Genomic DNA, 19,256 nt, shown 5'->3' on the forward strand with positions numbered 1-19,256 from the left:
TCCTCTTTCATGGCTGAGTAATATTCCATTGTGTATATATACCACCTCTTCTTTACCCAGTCATCTGTAGATGGACATTTAAGTTGCTTCCATGTCTTGGCTATTGTAAATAGTGCTGCTTTGGACATTGGGGTGCATGTGTCTTTTCCAATTAGAGTTTTCTCTAGATATATGCCCAGGAATGGGATTGCTGGATCATATGGTAAGTCTATTTTTATTTTTTTTGAGGAACCTCCATACTGTTTTCCATAGTGGCTGCACCAATTTACATTCCCACCAACAACATAGGAGGATTCCCTTCTCTCTACACCCTCTCCAGCATTTACTTGTGGACTTTCCGATGATGGCCGTTCTGTTTATTGCAGACAAGGGGGCTGGCTTTCTGGGCAGGCTGCTGCAGGCTGTGGATCAGAGCCCTCCCCACTGCAAACTCCTATCCTAAAACTTGTAACACTCACTTCCTTCTTAACATATTATTTTTTTTTCTGCCTTTCTATGCATCTGAATGTCCTGTAAAAATCCTTTAAAAAGGAAGTTTCCTGCATTCGAAGAGTTCCTTGGACTTGGGAGTCAGATACACCAGGTTTTAAATCCCAGCCCTGCTAACTACTAGATGTGTGACCTCAGCAAGTCACTTCCCTCCTCCAGGCCTCATCCTCATCTGGAGAAGCAGACACAAATGCCCTCACTTCCCAGGACTGTCCTGAGGATTCAGATCACACACTCCACATCTACTCAACAAGTTTATTGAGACTTCTTGGGACCTAAGCCCTGTAGAAAACAGAGATGAACCAGCTTTCACACTCAAGCTCAGGTAACTAGAAAAACAACACAGCCATGAAGTGCTTTGAAATGGGGAGGGACATAAGAAGGATGTAGTGTTTATAACTCTGGAATCAAAAACTAACCACGGAGAGAGGTAGGAGGGCATTCCAGCCTCCCACTCGGAGATGAGCCTGGGACCAGCTAGAAAGGCTCTTCAGAGACTCAGCCCCGGGCCCGTAGGTCTCTGGAGTTCACTGCAGGCTGGCCCACTGCAGGGACGTGTAGACCACCTTACCATCAGGCTGCGGAGAGCACAGGAGCAGCGTCTTCCTGACACTGGTTCCCAGGCGGCCAGCAGAAACCAGGTCCTGGAGTGGGATGGGGTCCCCAGGAGCCCAGCACTGAGCGATGTAGTGAGCATGGAAACGGAGTGGGTCGCCTGGGTGAAGGAGAGAGGCAGGTAGCAGTTTCCAGTGGCAGAGACCTGGCAGACCCCAGAATGTCCACACATAGATGGGAATGGTTCCAGTGATCACTACCAATATTTTAAAAGATATCCTTGGACCTTGGAGGGGTGGGAGAGGCAAGATGTCACAATTGTATGTCATAATCTTAGTTCAAAAAAAGAACAAAAATAACTGAATATATTGTTGCCATGACCTAAGAACCAAGACCACAAGGTCAGTCAAAGCCATGAGTAACTCAAAAGGGTACCATGTAAATATCCAATGAGAAGTGACTTTAACAGACTAGAAATAAAAAGACAATTTACAGTAGGATGGCATAATAAATAGATGGAATAAGGGAGTCAACAAAATTTTTCTGGAAAGGGCCAGATAATAAATATTTTGTTTTGTGGGCCATGTTGCAAATACTCAACTCTGCCACTGTAGCACAACGGCTGCCACAGACCATGTGTAAACAAATGGACAAGGCTTTGTTCCAATAAAACTTTATTTAAAGAAGACAGTTGGTGGGCTGGATTTGACCTGGAGCTGTAGTTTGCCTCCAAAGTAGATGAACCTGATCAAGTAGACTAGGACCATGAGTAGGGCACCACACAGAAGATTAAGTAACATGTAATGTAAATCTGAAAGAACAAGGCTTCCAGCAATTCTACTCTTGGGTATTTATCTGACAAAAATGAAAACACAAATTTGAAAAGACATATGCACCCCTATGTTCATTCCAGCAGTATTTACAATAGCCAAGATATGGAAATATGGAAGCAACCTAAGTGCCCATCAGTAGATGAATGAATAAAGATGTGGTGTACATACACACACACACACACACACACACACACACACACACACACACACACACACACACACACACACTGGAATGCTACTCAACCTTGAAAAAGAATGAAATCTTGCCATTTGTTATCATCAATGGACCTCTATTAGCATAATAGATTATTATGCTAAGTGAAATGAATTAGAGAAGACAAATACTGTAAGATTTCATTTATATGTGAACCTAAAAACAAAACAAATGAACAAACATAACAAAAACAGATACAGAGGACAAATAGGTGGTTGTCACAGGGGAGGAGGGCAGGGGTAGGAAAGAAATAGATGAAGGAGATTAGGAAGTTCAGACTTTCAGTTACAGAATGAATGAGGCACAGGTATGAAACGTACAGTGTGGGGAATATAGTCAATAATCATGTGATATCTTTGTATGGTGACAAATGGTAACTAGACTTAAGGTGATCATTTTGAAATGTATACAAATTTCAAGTCACTATGTTACATACCAGGAACTAACATAGTATTAAGGTCAGGTATACTTCAAAGATAAACAAAGTCATAGAAAAAGAGATCAGATGTGTGATCTCTTGTGACAAGAAGCAGAGGATGGGGGAAGGGGGAATTAGATGAAGGTGGTCAAAAGGTACAAACTTCCAGTTATGAGATGAGTAAGTACTAGGGATGTAATGTACAACATGGTAAATATAATTAACACTGCTGTACATTATATACAAACGTTGTTAAGAGAGTAAATCCTAAGAGTTCTCGTCACAAGGAAAAAAAAATTTCTATTTCCTTAATTTTGTCTCTCTATGAAATGATGGATGTTCACTAAACTTATTGTGATAATCACTTCATGATGTATGTAAGTCAAATCCTTATATTGTACACCTTAAACGTATACAGTGCTGTATGTAAATTTTAACTCAGTAAAACTAGGAGAAAAGGAGAGAAGGAAGGGGGGGAGAAAGGGAGGGAAGGTCGGAGGGAGGGCCAGGGGAGAAAGGAAGAAAGAAAGAAAGGAAGAAGGAAGAAATAAGCAAGGCTATGAGACATCCCATCTGAGGAGACTGTCATAGCAACTATAAGTCAGGCCCCTGCCTGGCAGCTAGGTTTCCAGCCAGAACCTCGCCAGGAGCCAGGCACCTCTCTGGTTATTAAGATACCTCGGCCAGCTGAGAAGGGAGCATCAAAATGCTTGAGAAGTTACCCCCAAACTGCTCTGCAAGAAACTTAACATCTTTTAACCTCAGGAAGATTTAGAATTAGACTTAGAAGTATGTATTTAACAAGATTCAGATGTTGAATACTAATCTTCAGGAGACAAAGATTCTGTGTATATCTGATACACTGAGTATCTGAGTATTTATTGTTTTAGAATATTGACCTATTAGAACTAACAGGTCCAAAAAAGAAAAAGAACAGATCAGCCTGATGGTTCAGTTTCAAATGTGTAATTGAGTAACTGATTGATTTAAACTTATTTTACTCTGAAGTTTTAGGAAGTCTATTAACAGTGTATGAAAATACAAACATATAAACTTAAAAATCACCCTATTTATAGTTTATCAGATTTAAATTATTGGCAAGATCCATAATCAGAAAACTCCAGAACTTACAAAGTTCTGGACATATTGAATTTTAAAATGCATCTTATAAGGTTTGAAACTATTTAACTGCTTTTGTATATGGGATCAGATGTGAATTAATTGTACCTTTAAAAGCTGCTAGATTGGAAAAAATTAAGTTTTGTAAATTGAACTGAAAACTTAAAAAAGAAGTAGATATTAGCATTTGTATGTTTATTAAGTTGAATATTCATCTCCAAAGCCAAAATAATCTTCTGTGCATACAAAAGTCACGCACACACAAAACAGAAGCAAAGTAACTGAACCATGATTATATAGAGAGAATGGGGCAGATAAACTGTTCTCAGCTCCTAAATCAGTTAAATTTTAGTCTGAGAGGAGACTAAGGCTCTCAGCTCATCTGCATAAAACTTAGTGGACATTCTCCAATGAACAGCTAAGATCTGACTATCAGGTGGTTCCATCTCTTTGTTCTTAGCGGGAACAAAAAGGGTGATTTTCTGCACTTTTTTTAAAACCTTTTAGTTGTACAGTAAAGGCACTCTTACCACAAATTCAAAAATTAGCTAATTCACCAAAAGTCTCCTTTACCTTTTCCTGATGCAAAACCCTTCCCAGAACTATTAACTATTGTAGTTGGGCGGGAGTAAGTCCTTCCATGCTTTTTTCTATTTGCTTGGTAGGATTCTCAGTCTACTTAGTACTCCACTTTATTTTCAGTTCTTTTCAAAGTCTTTCACTAGAGCCACAATTTTTAAGGTTAAATAATGTGTATAAAACTGCCTAACAGTATAACATTTGATTTACTTTTTACTATACGTGTTTTCTACAAGTTGTCCTTTCCCCCCACTTTGTTCATTTACTAAACTGCCCTCCAAATGAGTGTCGGTTCCCAGGGGTATTTCCTGTCCTTCCATGGTTTCAGAGGCTGAGAAAATGAGGCCAGAAAAAGGAAAAATGCAGAACGTAGTGGGATTGTGAAGAAAGGAGTAGCAACCAGGGGACCCAACACAAACTCACCAGGATAGACCAGGAAGTCGCCCCCGAACTTGCCAGCAGCGCTGAGGAAGAAGCCTCGCTCCCACAGATCCCTGTAGATGCTGTAGCGAAGCTCGTGGGCAGGGCGGCCAGCATGGGGCCAGTCTTTGGACTGGACACGCCAGTCCAGGGGCCTAGCCTTGATGGGCCGAGGCCTGGCAGTGGCCAGCTGGACAAGCAGAGCAGACCTGGGCAAAGGGGCCACTCCGTTTGAAGGCCCCGGTTGGGGAGAGGAGGAACCTGGCAGGGGTGAATCCAAGAGTTTGGTGAATCCAAGGGTCAAGGTCTTCCCAGCCCCCAGGGAGACCCAACCCTAGAGTCCCAGCCAGAATTTCCCAAAGAGCTCTTCCCTCCTTCCCCTGGTCCCCGACTCCAACTCCCACCTTCACCTGCTTCTTCATGCTCCCCAGCAGCCTGGCTAGCACTGGCCTCATTCTCTTCTGCAGCTTGGTTTCCACCGGGCTCCTGGCTCCCACTGGTCCCTGATTCCTGTTCCAGCTTCTGCTTCTTCGCAGCCTGGCCCTCGGCAATCTTCTCTAGGAGCTCCTGACGACGGGTCTCACGGGCTTCAGCTGCCAGAGCACTTTGCTCCTGGAATCCCTGCTCCTGCTGGCGCTTGAAGGATGCTAATGCCTAAGAAATAAACTTAGCCTTAATCTCAGGATCCAGGCATGCCCTCCTTCAGGAAGCTAGGAATCCTGACTCTGGGGCCTCTCCCAACCTCAGGGCATGAACCTGGGTATCCCAGTATCTTACAGTATTCCAGAATCCAGGACTCTCAGACCCCACCCACCGCAGGGACTCGTTGTCCAAATGTCCAGCCTCTTCTCCCGCAGGTCCCCGGGAGTTCGTGCCCCCAGCCTGCCCCCTTACCAGGCTGTGTTGGCGGGGATCCGGGCGCGGGGCGCTGACCAGGGTCACTGCGCCTATCTCGGCCAGGAGCCGCGCCTCTTCAGGCATCAGCAGCAGCGGGAGGCCCAGGCGCGAGTTCTGGCGGGGCCCGCGGGGCAGGGCGCCCACAGTGCGGCCCCCTACTCCCAGGCGCTCACGCAGCGCCTGCACCGCCTCGGCCCCCCATACCAGCGAGCGGCCGTTCGCCACCTCCACCACCAGCATCCTCCTGCGGGAAGCCGGGGCGCAGCAGTCACCCAAAGAGCTGCGAGCCTAGCGCCGCTGGATTCGCGCCGCGTGGAGCGTTCCCTCAAGCCTCCAGGGTCTCAGCGAAGCCCCGCCCCTGAATCTCAGGGGGCGGAGCCTTGCTCCCGGCCTAATTCGCCACCTGCCGAGCGGGAGGGCCAGGCCCCGCCCCTTGGGCGCCGGGCTCCGCCCCCGGGCGATCCCGCCAGGCCCTGGGGCTGCCCAAGACGAGGCCCGCCGGGAGCCGAACCCCCGGGCCTTGCTCTGCGCCCCGGACCCCGCGGTCAGCATTCTGGTCTGAGCCAATAGTACCGTACTGGCCCCTGCGCCTCCGAGAAAAGCACCCCTAATGCGGGCCACGCCCCCCTCGAAAGGTTCATCTTGGTGTCGCCCTTCGGGTGTTCCCGTCAGGTGTCGGGACCTCCCGAGGCCAAAGCACCGCCAAGGCCACGCCCTCTTCGGGTAACTCGGGGCTTGGCCCCTCCCCTTTCCAAACTCCCCAGGTTCGGTCTCAGTTCTGAGTCAGGCTCAGGGTACGAAGCCCCGCCCCCGCCCGAGTGCGGCAGGTTCGGACGTTCGGGAGTCGTCGGCTCAGCCGAACCCGCAGCCCCGCCCCCTCCCGAATAGAAGGGGTTCGGCGTTCGGGCGTCCTCGGCTCCCGTCAGTCCCACAGCTTGAGGCCCCGCCCCCTCAGGCCGCCAGCGCTCCCCTAGCTGGGGCGTTCTCGCCCCACGGTCGAGCCCCAGAGACGGAGTCCCGGTCCCTTGAGCACCCGCCGTCCGTTCTCCGCTCAGGCAGGCTCACCCCACTCGTGAGCGCTCCCTTCAGAATGTTGCACCGTCCTCTGATAACAACCAGCTAGTCACCTCGTAAACACCAACTCACAGTCCCGGCGGAGCCACCCCCTACGTTGCGCGCCACGCGCCGCTTCCTCCACACCCCGCACCCCATGCTGACCCCCTGCGTCGATTTCGTCACGCCGCCACCTCAGCGGAGCGGGAAGTCTGGGATCCGCCCCGCAGAGCCGTAGCCCCGCCTTCCCCTAAAGTGGAACCCCACCTTGGGCCCGCCCCTCGAAGCGCACCTCCCTCCGACGATTTGGATCCTCGGCTTGAAAACTGGAGGCTTGTTATTGTGGCCCCGCCCCTTGGCCCCTCCGTGCCCCGCCCCCTGGGGGAGCTCTTGAGCCCCGCCTCTTACGTGTCGCCTAAGCCCGTGGCTCCGCCTCCTTCCTAAAGACGAAACTCCGCCTATCAGAAACCCGGGATCACTTGTACCCAACTACCTCAGAAGGATACCAACGTTGTGGCCCCACCCACATCCGGCCGATGCTCTTGGCCTTGCCTACGTCCGAATAGAGACGCTCCGTCCTCGACTACCTCCGAAGAGAACCGAAGCTTATGGGCCCGCCTCCAAACCTTCTCGCGACTCTGCCCGAAGGAACCTGAAGCGGAGGCCCCGCCTCATTCTGAACTCTGCGCTCTAGGCCCCGCCTCCGCCCCAGGTCCAGTCGCGTCCCTCAGAGCGCGAAGCTTCTGGCCCCTCCCCTTCCCGAGCCGGAGCCCCGCCCCTTTGCGTGCTCGCGGCTGGGTGATCCGGTGTCCGAGTCCAGCCGCGGGCTCGTACTCGCTGCTCCCGGACCCGGCTCCTTTCCTGCCCAGCCCGGAGCCTGCCGAGGGCTGCGCACCCGGCTCCGAACTGCGCAGCCCGGCCGGCCCCCTAAAAGACGCGGGGGCGTGCTGGGCGGGGTAGGCGTGGCCGGACTCGCGGTGGCCCGCGGGCCGGGACTGCTCGGCCACCTCCAGCCCTGCGGGCGGCGCGGAACCGCGGGCCCAGGTGGGCCGGGGTGTCGGGGCGCCCTGGAGACCAGGAGGAGTCTGGACAGTGTGTGGTTCGCTGCAGATCGGCGGGCTAATGGGGTGCGGGGGCGGCTACGGGAGCGCGACCGAGCTCTTGGGTGGCGTAACCGCCTGTGGCTTTGCCCAGGGTGGGTCTTACCCGTGCTTGGTGTCGGGGCTGAGGAGGGGGCCCTCTCTCCAGGTTTTAGACAGGAGATATAGCGGAGCTCTAAAGGAGGTGGCAGCTGGAGGCCTGACTCCTCTGAGTTCTCCTCGAAAGGGGGTTGGGGGTCTGGAGAGCTGGGTTCTCAAAGAGGGAGGGGCTGGGGGATAGGTAGAGGGAGCCTGGGTTCCTGGATCCTCGAAAGAGGAGGGGGCTGGAAGTTTAGGTTCCTGGTTTCTCAAAGGGGAAGAGGTCTGAGGGCGTAGGTTCTCCAAACAGGGGGTCTGGGGGTGGCTTCCTCTATCCTAGAAGGAGGAAGGGCCTGGCGGTCGGGATTCCTGTGTTCTCAGAGGAGAGGAGCTGAGGGTAGGACTCCTTGATCCTGGACAACTGGAGACTAGGGGGGCTGATTCCTGAATCCCCAAGGGGGAGGGGCCGGGGGCCCGGACTCCCGGGTTCTCACCGCGAACCTCTGCCCCTCCCCCAGAACATGTCGCCCGAAGAATGGACGTATCTAGTGGTTCTTCTTATCTCCATCCCCATCGGCTTCCTCTTTAAGAAAGCTGGTGAGTCAGGTTCCCTCCCCAGTGGAAAATAAAGGCGGGGGGGTGGGGAGGGGGACTCGTGTCAGGCGGACCCCTGGAAGGTTCCATGCTTATGTTATGCCTTCTCCCTGCAGGACCTGGGCTGAAGAAATGGGGGGCAGCAGCTGTGGGCCTGGGGCTCACCTTGTTCACCTGTGGCCCCCACACTTTGCATTCTCTCGTCACCATCCTTGGGACCTGGGCACTCATTCAGGCCCAGCCCTGGTGAGGATTTGGTGGTGGGCGGTGGGGGAGAATGGAGGGGGTGGAGGAAGCAACCTTTTTCCTCTTTGGGTCTTTCTCTGTTTCTGCCTCAGTCTCTGGATGACTCTTATTTATCTCTAGATTCTCTGTGTTGTTTGTCTGGTCTGTTTTTCTTCCTTTCCTGCCCTTGTCTGGGTCTTGTCCCTGTGTGTTTGTTCCAGTCCCTTTACATCCATGTCACGGATTTAGGAGAGAGGAGGACTGTCCTGGTCTGCTGGCCCTGCCACCGTTCATACTGGTGTTCTGTCTCCCTGTTTCTCCCCCCCCCCCAGAAAAAATGGAGGATTGAAGGGTCTTCACCCAGAAGCCTCTCTTAACCCCCTCCTCATTCTCTTCTCTCTGTGGCTGTTTCAGTCGTGCTCATTCCATTCCCCCTCCTCTCATGGTCTGTCTCTGAAGGTGGGGAGGTGGGGGAGGATTTGTAGCTGGAATCTAGGAGAGGCAGAGGCAAGATCTCCTGCACCCAGCACAGCATGAGCATGCCTCTTGCCTTTGCCCAGCTCCTGCCACGCCCTGGCCCTAGCCTGGACCTTCTCCTATCTGCTCTTCTTCCGAGCACTCAGCCTGCTGGGCCTGCCCACTCCCACGCCCTTCACCAATGCCGTCCAGCTGCTGCTGACACTGAAGGTCAGAGTCCCGCCAACCCTCCCTGTGTGCCAGTTAACCTCCCCAACTTTACCTCGTTCTCCCAGTCACTCCCATGGGAGGCAGAGGAGGCCTGAGGGTCTCTCCCACACACCCCAGGGGACGTGGGTGGGACTTCACCTGTCCCCTCTTTCCTGGGGTAAAGAAGTATCCAAAGTTCTGTAACCGTGGGCGCCACTTGGCGCTGTGGTGCGCCAGAGGCTGGGCTAAGTGCATCTTTGTAGCAAGCCATTTTGCAATGGAGAAAAACCAGCTTTGGGGAGGTAGGACTATCTGAGGGCGCAAAACCAGGACAGTACCACATCTGGCTCTGTGTGACCTGGGAAGATGAGTGAAAACTGATTCCCTGGCGTCACCCTCAGAACAGAGTCACTCACTCCGACTGTGTGCTACAGACATCAGTGAACAGAACGGTCCGGCAAGGTGATGATGCGGGTCTCTCCGGCACCCCGTGTCCCCGGCGGGAGCCGAGGGTAGGCCGGGATGGGTTAGCTAAGAGAAGAGGCGCAGGAAGAGCCTGTCAGGACAAAGGGACCGGCGTGTGCGGAGGGGAGCAGGCTGAGGCCCACCCGCCGTGGGTCGGCCATGTGGCCTGTTTATCAGGAGCGACACAGAGCGCAGGCAGCCCGGGCCAAACCAGGCAGGGCCCTGTAGGCCAAGGTGAGGCGTTCGGGCTTCTTTCACGGGGGGCTCCACAGCCACTACAGGAGGTTTCTTGGTCTGTTGCCCGAAGAGTTAATGTGACTAGACTTACATGTTCAAAAATACTTGCTTCACAGAGGGGGAGGGTCCAGCTCAGCGATAAGAGTGCAGAACTCAGTGGCAGAGAGTGTGCTTAGCATGCACGAGGTCCTGGGTCCAACCCTCAGGACTGCCATTAAAAATAAATAAATAAACCTAATTCCCCCCACCAAAAAAATACTTGCTTCGGATGCTGAGTGAATTGAAGCAGGAAGGACAAGTTGGGATGACATTGGGCTCCTTTATCAGAGTCCAGCTGGCCAGTCCAGTGGTGGCCCAGTTCCCATTTCCAACGGGAAATGCGGCGTTTGGGGAGAATCTGAGGAGTTTTCATGCACAACAGGGAGGGCGGGATGGGGAGGAGTCAGAAAGGACAGTGCAGCAGGAGTCCTGGGCCCACAGGGACAAGAGGAGGGGCAGGCAGTGGAACCAGGAAGGAAAAAGAGTTGTGTGGAGCCAGCCAGTTTGAGAAGATCCATCAAGGGTCACAGCCAGCTCCTAGCTCCTGCCTTCCTCCGTCTCTGCCTGGGGCTCTCTGTCGACTGGACCCAGGAAGAAGCTGGAGAACGCAGACCTGCTGATGTCAGGCCGATAAGGGGAGAGAGCAGAGCCACAGGGGCAGGCCGAACGTACTCAGCGCGGTGGTGGAGGCAAGGCCAAAGAGACAGACTCAGGAGACGTAAGGGACTCAATTTGGGGAGGAAGGAAGGTTTGCAGCCTAAGCAGTTAATTGGATGGTGGTGGCATTTGCTGTGAGGGGGGCCGGGGGTAGAGACTAGAAGGGGACCCACTTAGGGAAGTGGATAGTACTGTGTTCCACTCTGGATGTGTTCCATTCGAGGTGCCCGGCGGACATCCAGGTATTGACGACAAGCGGCAGCTTGATGATGGGCCTTGGGGCTTAGAAGGGAAGTCCAGACCAGGAGACAGTGTGGGTGGTATCTCAAGCCACCAACTGCTGGAGAACGCAGCAAGACGGAACATAGAGAAAGGAGACAGGCACCCAGGAGAGAGCCCTGCAGGACACTCGCCAGTTGAGAGTCACCCAGACGCGGCCCCTCACAACTCAGGGTGCTCAGAGCTGCCTGTGGATAGGGCTTCAGCCCCCAGCTGCACAATGCAGCAGCCCTTGACTGCCGAGAAGGGTAGTGAAAGGGAGGTGGGTGTGAGGAGGCCCGGGTCTGACCTGTCCCCCACCCGCACCCCTTCCTCCCAGCTGGTGAGTCTGGCCAGTGAAGTTCAGGACCTGCACGTGGCTCAAAGGAAGGAAATGGCCGCGGGCTTCAGCAAGGGGCCCAGCCTGGGGCTGCTGCCCGATGTGCCCTCTTTGATGGAGACGCTCAGCTACAGCTACTGCTACGTGGGCATCATGACAGGTGGGTGTGCCTGCCCCCCGGGCCTGCCTCTCCGCGTCTCCTCACCCTCTGTCTCCATTCTCTGCCCGGAGTTTGGCACCCGTTCCGTGGTCCCGCCCTCCGTGCCAGCATCCGCTGCTCTGAGGGTGAACCTCTATGCCCAAGTCCCCATCTGACTCTCACACAGGTCCCAGGGCTCCTCCAGACTACAGACAGACTGTTCTCAGCCAAAATGATTCCTTGTAGTCAACAGGAGATAAGGGAGAAAGGTCTGCAGAACCTTAACGTCTCTGCCATCCAGGCAACACATATTCACAGCTTGGGGTCCCATTTTAGTTTCAGAAAATATGTTTTGTTGCTGTTGGCCTCACAGAAGGGTCTCTTCTTTATAACAATTGGATTGAGCTATGATTGCCATCTTCATCTACTTATAACCACAACCAGTTTGCTGGGTTTTCATATAGTCACAGACTTGTGCAACCATCAGCACCAAGTAGTTCTCAAGTAATTTCATCACCCTGAAAAGAAATCCTGTGCCCTTTAGCCATCATCTTCCAAACCTCCATCTGTCCCCATTCCCTGGAAACCACTAATTAACTTTCCATCTCTGTATTTGCCTATCCTGAATACTTATAAATGGAGTCATACAGTGTGTGGCCTTTGTGACATGTAAGACTTCTAACACCTGTCTCTTCTCTTAATCCCCTTTGCTCCCTCCCCAGGCCAGGCCATCATTTTCTCTAAAACGCTGCAACAGTTTCCTGTTTGCCATCACTGTCCCTCTGCAGCTCCCCCTGCTCAGCCGCCAGAGGGGTCTTGTGAAAAGGCAGCTATTCCCGCACGTCCCTGGTGGAAGAGTCTAGAGTGGTTTCCTAGCGCTCAGAACAAAATTCAAAGCGCTCCTCCGATCCCGGGGGTCCAGCCCCTGCCACCTTGATTTCTTCTCACACCGCTCCCTTCCCCTCCAGAGGCACTGCTCCACTTCCGTTACTCCTTTATACCCAGGTCACCCCTGGTCCCTCGAGGTCTGGCCTGTCTCTGTCTCCATCTGTCTGTGTCTCAGTCCCCTCTCATTCCTGCGGCCAGTGCCCCTCTTTCTTTCCTGCTGAGTCCCTTGTCCTCCCCTTTCTCTGGTTCCTTGTCCCTCTCTGTCTGGGTTTCATAGCCCCCCGCCACCCCCCCCCCCCAGCTTCTCTCTCTCCCTCGGCCCACCTCAGCTCCCGAAGCTCTGGCTGGTCTCCCCCACCCCATCCCCCCCAGACTCAGCTCTGCCCCCCACCCCCACCAGCCCCCACCACGTGTACGCATCTCTGACCAGCCTCCCGCGCCTCCCGACAGGCCCGTTCTTCCGCTACCGCACCTACCTGGACTGGCTGGAGCAGCCCTTCCCGGGGGCCGTGCCCAGCCTGCGGCCCATGCTGCGCCGAGCCTGGCCGGCCCCGCTCTTCGGCCTGCTCTTCCTGCTGTCCTCCCACCTCTTCCCGCTGGAGGCCGTGCGCGAGGACGCCTTCTACGCCCGCCCGCTGCCCGCCCGCCTCTTCTACATGATCCCCGTCTTCTTCGCCTTCCGCATGCGCTTCTACGTGGCCTGGATTGCCGCCGAGTGCGGCTGTATTGCCGCCGGCTTCGGGGCCTACCCCGTGGCCGCCAAAGCCCGGGCCGGGGGCGGCCCCACCCTCCAATGCCCACCCCCCAGCAGGTCAGGCGGCGGGAGGGAGGTGTCCCAAGACCTGGCAGGCCCCATCACCACGGGCTGGCCCTGCCCCTAGCAGGGAGGATAACGGGGAGCAGGGGGGGCAGGCCTACTACCTGTGGTCAGCAGAGTGTCGCCCTTTGGCCACCACAGCCCGCCATCCCCTGTCCTAGGGAAACAGTAGTCCTGATACCTACGGTTTACCCCTTGTTGCCATCGCTTGTCACCCCCTGGAATGGTGAATTGCTCTCTGTTGCCAGGAAAAGGAAGGCGTTGCCAACGAAGTTTCACCCCCAATAACCCAGTTGTTCCTGGTTGCTCAGGATGCGGTCCTTGGGCAGTGATGAGGAGCCCTTTGTTGCTAGGGAAACCATTCCCTAGCAACAGGGTTGCGCTTTCCTGCCAAGAGACTGCTCTTTATTGCTATAGAAACAGCACCCCCTAAACTGCCCCTTTGTTGCTGGGGACCTGCAGGCCCTCCCCATGGGATGTCATCACATAACAGCTTGCTGTTGCCCTCTGTTTCTAAGGAAATGACATCTTTGACCATGCTGTCCTCTAGCAGAGGGGACACCGTTCCTAGCAACTGTAGGTTGCATTCCTCCTGTTGCCCAGGAAACCCCCTGGTAGCTATGGATTGACATTGCTGGTAAAGCCACCCCCCAGCTCTTTCATCACTAGGTAAATCACACTGCTAGTAACTATGGGCTCCTTGTCATTACGGAGATGTTGCTCCTTTGCTGCTAGGGAAATGTGCCCCTAGCAACCAGGGATGGACTGTCCCTCTGTTCCTAGTAACCATGGTCAGCCTTCAGGCAGGGGCTGGGAAAGCAGCCCTTTGTTGTAAATAATGAACTACTTTTTGCTGGGGTTGGGCCATTCCCTAGTAGTCATGAACTGCCATTCTATCATCGGGGAAGTGGCACTCCCATGCAGAGTTTTTGCCATTGCCATAGTAACCATAGGCGGACCTCCAGTTGCTAGAGGACGTTCCCCCAAAAGACATCAAGCAGGAATTGAAGGCTTGTCTAAACCTCCTGGGCTCCACTTCTAATGGATACCCCCTCTTCCATTATCAGAAGCTGCCAATGGTTCAGGTGGGCCAAGGATGTCCGCCTTTGCTGGGAGTGTTGGCACCAGTGGCCCAGGAACCACTGTATTGCTGGAGATGACAGTTCTAGAACAATCATAGGGACTAAAAGCCAGGAAAGGTCCGGGAAGCTTTTCTAAACATCCTAGGCCTTGTTGCTAAGGAATGCCCTTTCCCTAGCAGCAGAGACATCGTGGTGTCAGGAGGACCTAGAATACCTTCCTAGCAACCACCGACCACCTTGTTACGGATGCTACTTGCCTAACAACCGAGGCATCCCACAACTTAGAAAGGACTACTTGGAGGCTTTTCTGAATATACTGAGCTTGGTTGCTAAGGAACGGCCTTTCCCTAGCACCTGAGACCATGATCATGGTGGGTCAGGTTGCTCAGGACCCTTAGCTTAGCAACCGTAGCGCTTCCAGACTTCCTGGCTGTTGCAGGCCCCCTTGCCAGGAGAAGGAGAACCGTATTGTTGATGAATTGTGCACTTCCTCCCCAAAAATGCTCCCTCTGGGCTATCCTCCCCTGTTGCCCTAGCAAAGGTGATGGCCAGAAAGCTGTTTCCTGGACAGGATCCCCTCTTTAGCATCGGGGGCTGGGACAGTAGCCAGCGTCGGGAGGGGGCCTGGCTGAGCTGCGTGTCTGTCCCCACCTTCATCCTCCACCCCTCAGTCCGGAGAAGGCGGCTTCCCTGGAGTACGACTATGAGACCATCCGCAACATCGATTGCTACAACACAGACTTCTGCGTGCGTGTGCGCGATGGCATGCGGTACTGGAACATGACGGTGCAGTGGTGGCTGGCGCAGTACATCTACAAGAACGCGCCTGCCCGCTCCTACGTCTTCAGGTGAGCCCGCCTGTCTCAGAGGACAGCACGGATCTACACCCCCCAGCTGCCCCTGGAGCTGCCTGCGGCTTCCCCAGCTGGACCTCCACACCCGCCCCCTCTGAGGATCATGGGAGTTGTAGTTTCTAGGGCCTGTTGCGCTGGCTCTGATTTGCCTCTGGGGTAAATTGTTGCTCTTGGGCTTTGGTTTCAACTTCTGTAAAGTCAGCCTTGTTCCACAGGAGCAGTGTACTGAGCCCTGTGGACTCAGTAGTTAGATTTCCTTGACCCTGCCATTTACCAAGAAACTTTGAGGAGTCAGTTGACCTCTGTTCCCTCAGCTCTTAAGTGGGGGTGATACTGTTAACCTGTTTCATAGGTCGATATGAGGAGTAATTGAGATAAAGTAGGCCTGAGAGGTGAGTGCTCGCTGTATATTAGCTTTTATATTATCCTTCACTCCTCCAATATTTGGGGGGGGGGTTGGGAATTAGGCTTTATTATTATTTATTTTAATGAAGGTACTGAGATTGAACCCAGGACCTCATGCATGCTAAGCATGCACTCTACCACTGAGCTACACCCTCCTCCGCATCCAGTATTTCTTGAGTAGAGACTTTCTGCCATTCTTACCTTTACAACCTTAGTAAGCAGGAGCTCTTATCCCCATTTTAAAGATGAAGAGAACCAGGTTCAGAGAGGTTAGGCAGCCTGCCAAGTGTCACTCAGCCTTCCCTGAGCCACCAGATGAGGTCAGGATACACCATGAACAGTTCTCATAATGACGCAATTAATAATTTCACCTCTGGGGCTTGGCTTCCCTGGGCGTGTGATCTGACTTATGATTTAAAGGTCCGTTCCGGCCTTGCGTGGGGAATGGAATAGAGGCGGGGAGAGGGAGCAGAGAGAAAGCAGGGCCGGCCAGTGGGCCATGATGGAGTCCTGGAGTAGGGGCCAGTGGTCTCGAAGAGGATGCATTTGGGAGGTGGAGTCAGGGTTTGGCCCCACCTGGATGTGGAGCATGAGAAAGGAAGTGGAGCGTGATGCCCAGGTGAGGGCACACAGTAGGGCCATTTCCTGAGAAAGGGAGGATGGGGCAGGGGGAAGTTTCAGGAGTGGGTAGGGTGAGGAAACTAGACTTGGGTTGAGTCTCACTGACTCTGAGGTGATTCTTAGATTTCCAGCTGGGGTGATTGGATAGGCAGGTAGTTACGGTGCGTTCTGGAAGGGTTGGTGGAAGAGGTGGACACTTGAGCATCAGCAGGTGTTGATGATACTTAAAGCTGAGCCTCAGGTCAAAGCACAGAGTGCTCCAGTGTTTAGATCAGGGATTCTCAACTATGCTCTACCCCTGAGGGCATTTGGCAATGTCTGGTGACACTTTTGTCATAATGGGGAGGTGCTACTGGTGTCCAGAGGGCAGAGGAGGCTCCTAAACATCCTACGATGTGCAGGACAGTCCCCCTCAACCATTACCACCAAAGAATGATCCAGCCCTAGGTGTCAGTAGTATCCAGATTGAGAAACCCTGGTGTAGACGAGGAACAAGGAGAGGGAGCCAGCAAAGACGCAGCCAGTGAGACTGCAGGACAATCAGCAGTGTTCATCCCCAGAAGGAAGCTCAGAGAAACAAGCGTTTCAGGGAGGAGCGAGGGAAGGGTCATTTGTGTCAGCCGGTGCCTGGAGCTTCGATGCAATGAGGGCAGGTGTGACCACTGGGTTGGGTGTGATGGGAGGAAGTCCCCGGCAGCTTGACGGAAGCAGTTTGGAGGATTTGAACGGGGTTCAAGAGAATGGAACAGGGGAGCATAGCCGATTCTTTGGAGAGTGTTCACTTCATGGTGGGTAGGGAGGGCGAAATGGGAGAAGAGGAGGACAGAGAGAGGCAGGTCGGATAGGGGAGTGGCCAAGAGCTCAGCTGTGCACAGGCTGAGTTAAACGCCAGGGTTGCACAGATGCGTGTCCTACTGTCAGTTTCTTTATATTCGGGCAACCCAGAGAATTCTCTCTGCCGTAGGCAGAAAAGAAAGAAAACGGTTTTGTTCTTGAATAAGTATTAAACCAGATTTCGATGCACAGCGCAAGTCATCCATGGAGGAGATTACCAAGATGGAAAGAAATCTCCCCCTTTTTGTACCACCCACCATCACTTACATTCCTTTTATGTAGTGTGTCCTCAGAGACACCATGACGTGTCCTCACGTCGGAGGACTCCACGGCGCTCTGCGTCCTTTCGTGTTCATCCGAGCTTATGTGGTAATTGGGGTAGCCACCTGTGTTAGTTAAGTGTCTTTATCTGAAGGAAGAATGAAACGAGCTCTGTGGCGAGCAGGTGTTTACAGCTGGGAGCTGGCACCTGGCAGAACCCCCTCGGCCGGGAGATGGGCTCCATTTCCTTCCGCATCTGTGCTTCAAAGAGATGGCTCCCAGGCCCTGGAGAAAACATCCCTGGGTTGTATGGCTTTCTAGAGGCCTCTTCCACCTTTTCAAAGAGTTACATCTGTATCCAAAGGACACAGGAAAGGTGCTCAGACACTAGGCTTTTCAAGGAAATGGCCTAAGGAAAGAGGAGGAAAAGATCTCCCCTGCTGGCAGCAGGGAAAAGTCAGCCTCTTATTGCCAGCCTTTCACAGCCCTCCAGGATAGGGTGAGCAGCCTTATTCTGCCGTTAGGTTGTTTTTGCACTTTAAGCACCCCAAGGTGCCAGAGGGAGGACTTGATGCCGACGGGCGGGGACCCAGGCCCCGGGTCGCTGGGATTGCTGTGGATTCTGTGTCCTCCGCGGAAGTGCGGGTCAGAGCCTGAATCTGGATCTGCAGGGGACAGCATTTTGGAGTCCCTAAGGAGAAGGGGCCATGGCTGGAGATTCCTGAGTCTTCATGGATCAGGAATTATACTCCTGGATCCTCACAGGGAACTGGCTGGGGACTCAATTCCTGGGTCCTGAGGGAAAAGAGTGTTGGGAAGGGATTTCTGAGAAGCGAGTAGAGATGGCTGGGTCTGAGGAAGGAGGGGCTGGGGGCCTGGACTCCTGGGTCTGGGGGAAGAGGATCTGGGGGGCTGGACCCCTAGGTCTGAGGGAGGAGGGGCTGGGGGCCTGGACTCCTGGGTCTGGGGGAAGAGGATCTGGGGGTCCGGACCCCCAGGTTAGAGGGAGGAGGGGCTGGGGGCCTGGACTCTGGGTCCTGATTCCCCGCCCCTCCCCCAGGAGCGCCTGGACCATGCTACTGAGCGCCTACTGGCACGGCCTGCACCCTGGCTACTACCTGAGCTTCCTGACCATCCCATTGTGCCTGGCAGCGGAGGGCCGGTTGGAGTCGGCCCTCCGGGGGCGGCTCAGCCCCAGGGGCCGGGAGCTCTGGGACTGGGCACACTGGTTCCTGAAGATGCGGGCCTACGACTACATGTGCATGGGCTTCGTGCTGCTTTCCCTGGGCGACACCCTCCGGTACTGGGCCTCCGTCTACTTCTGCATCCACGTCCTGGCCCTGCTGGCCCTGGGGCTGGGGCTGGCTTTAGGTGGGGGGAGCCCCAGCCGGCGGAAGACCTCGTCCCCAGCTGCCAGCCTTCCCCCAGGAAAGCTTCGGGAGGAGTAAGCCGGCAGGCACCACACCTTCTCTGCCGGTTGGTCCACCCACCAGGCTTTTGCCTGGGGGTTCTGTGAACCAGGCTGCTGTCTCCCGTCCCAGAGAGAGCCCTTGATTTGGCAAGGGGCCTGGAGAGGACTCCCGCTTCCCCAGCTCAGTACCCTGCCTGTGACGGAGCAAGGCTGGGGCTCTCTTGCTTCCCCGCCCTCTGCCCTGAGGGTTACAGAAGGTCATTTCCCCTTCTGTAAAATCAAGATATCCAGACAGAATCTCCCTTTGTCCCTGCCCAGCTCCAGGTGTTCAGAGACCTGCACTTCACCGCCCAGAGCAGGAGCCTGTGGGTGACATGGTTTCTTGGGCAAAAATTACCTTTCTTGGGATCCACGGTGTGGGGATCTGAGCTTCAGAGCAGACGCTGGGGGTTGTGGGGAACGCCCTGTTTCTGGTAGCTTTCTCTTCTCTCCTTTGTCTCATGAGACCAGTGCGGAATGTAACCCTCCTGGAAAGGGGAAACCGAGGCACAAATGTGCAGGCCTTTGGACCGCGGCTCTTGTAGCTTCCATCTGAGCCATCTCAAGGTCCCAGAGCTCCTGTCACCCTCTTGTCATCCTTTGGCCTAAGACAGGCTTGGAATGTGTAAATCTCTCCCAATAAAGTGTTGCACAAAGACTCCGTCCGTG

The 19,256-nt window shown here is 54.0% G+C and overlaps 2 protein-coding genes across 10 annotated transcripts; one reads left to right on the forward strand and one right to left on the reverse strand.

Moving 5' to 3' along the window:
• Positions 1–730: 730 nt before the first annotated feature.
• On the reverse strand, positions 731–7,255 carry TSEN34 (tRNA splicing endonuclease subunit 34). 8 transcript variants are annotated; one of them, XM_074369122.1, is made up of 5 exons: positions 7,130–7,255; positions 5,522–5,768; positions 5,032–5,281; positions 4,631–4,888; positions 731–1,204 (listed from the first exon to the last, which is right to left on the reverse strand). In XM_074369122.1, exons 2-5 carry the CDS (start codon positions 5,762–5,764, stop codon positions 1,017–1,019), a joined length of 939 nt encoding a protein of 312 aa, XP_074225223.1. In that variant the 5' UTR covers positions 5,765–5,768; positions 7,130–7,255; the 3' UTR covers positions 731–1,016. The 8 variants fall into 8 exon arrangements, with proteins under 8 accessions (XP_074225223.1, XP_074225221.1, XP_074225220.1 ...); XM_074369120.1 differs by lacking the exon at positions 7,130–7,255 and adding an exon at positions 6,986–7,095; XM_074369119.1 differs by lacking the exon at positions 7,130–7,255 and adding an exon at positions 6,870–6,980.
• Positions 7,177–19,246, forward strand: MBOAT7 (membrane bound acylglycerophosphatidylinositol O-acyltransferase MBOAT7). Of its 2 annotated transcripts, none has more exons than XM_074369101.1 (8): positions 7,177–7,621; positions 8,274–8,352; positions 8,466–8,595; positions 9,135–9,261; positions 11,237–11,396; positions 12,714–13,074; positions 14,834–15,010; positions 18,198–19,246. In XM_074369101.1, the coding sequence occupies exons 2-8, from the start codon at positions 8,277–8,279 to the stop codon at positions 18,583–18,585; spliced, it is 1,419 nt and encodes a 472-aa protein (XP_074225202.1). In that variant the 5' UTR covers positions 7,177–7,621; positions 8,274–8,276; the 3' UTR covers positions 18,586–19,246. The 2 variants fall into 2 exon arrangements, with proteins under 2 accessions (XP_074225202.1, XP_074225203.1); XM_074369102.1 differs by lacking the exon at positions 7,177–7,621 and adding an exon at positions 7,751–7,772.
• The last annotated feature ends 10 nt before the right edge of the window (positions 19,247–19,256 follow it).

This window comes from Camelus bactrianus, chromosome 9 (assembly GCF_048773025.1).
Source record: "Camelus bactrianus isolate YW-2024 breed Bactrian camel chromosome 9, ASM4877302v1, whole genome shotgun sequence".
In the NCBI taxonomy this organism is placed as follows: Eukaryota; Metazoa; Chordata; class Mammalia; order Artiodactyla; family Camelidae; genus Camelus; species Camelus bactrianus.

Bases quoted from the DNA above. Each gene is read 5' to 3' on its own strand.
- TSEN34 (XM_074369122.1), bottom strand. From the start codon at position 5,764: ATGCTGGTGGTGGAGGTGGCGAACGGCCGCTCGCTGGTATGGGGGGCC. The intron at 4,889-5,031 runs GTGGGAGTTGGA...CACCCCTGCCAG, and splicing joins GCATGAAGAAGCAGGTGAAG to GTTCCTCCTCTCCCCAACCG. The intron at 1,205-4,630 runs GTGAGTTTGTGT...TCCTTCACCCAG, and splicing joins CGACTTCCTGGTCTATCCTG to GCGACCCACTCCGTTTCCAT.
- MBOAT7 (XM_074369101.1), top strand. From the start codon at position 8,277: ATGTCGCCCGAAGAATGGACGTATCTAGTGGTTCTTCTTATCTCCATC. The intron at 9,262-11,236 runs GTCAGAGTCCCG...CCTTCCTCCCAG, and splicing joins AGCTGCTGCTGACACTGAAG to CTGGTGAGTCTGGCCAGTGA. The intron at 15,011-18,197 runs GTGAGCCCGCCT...CCCCTCCCCCAG, and splicing joins GCCCGCTCCTACGTCTTCAG to GAGCGCCTGGACCATGCTAC.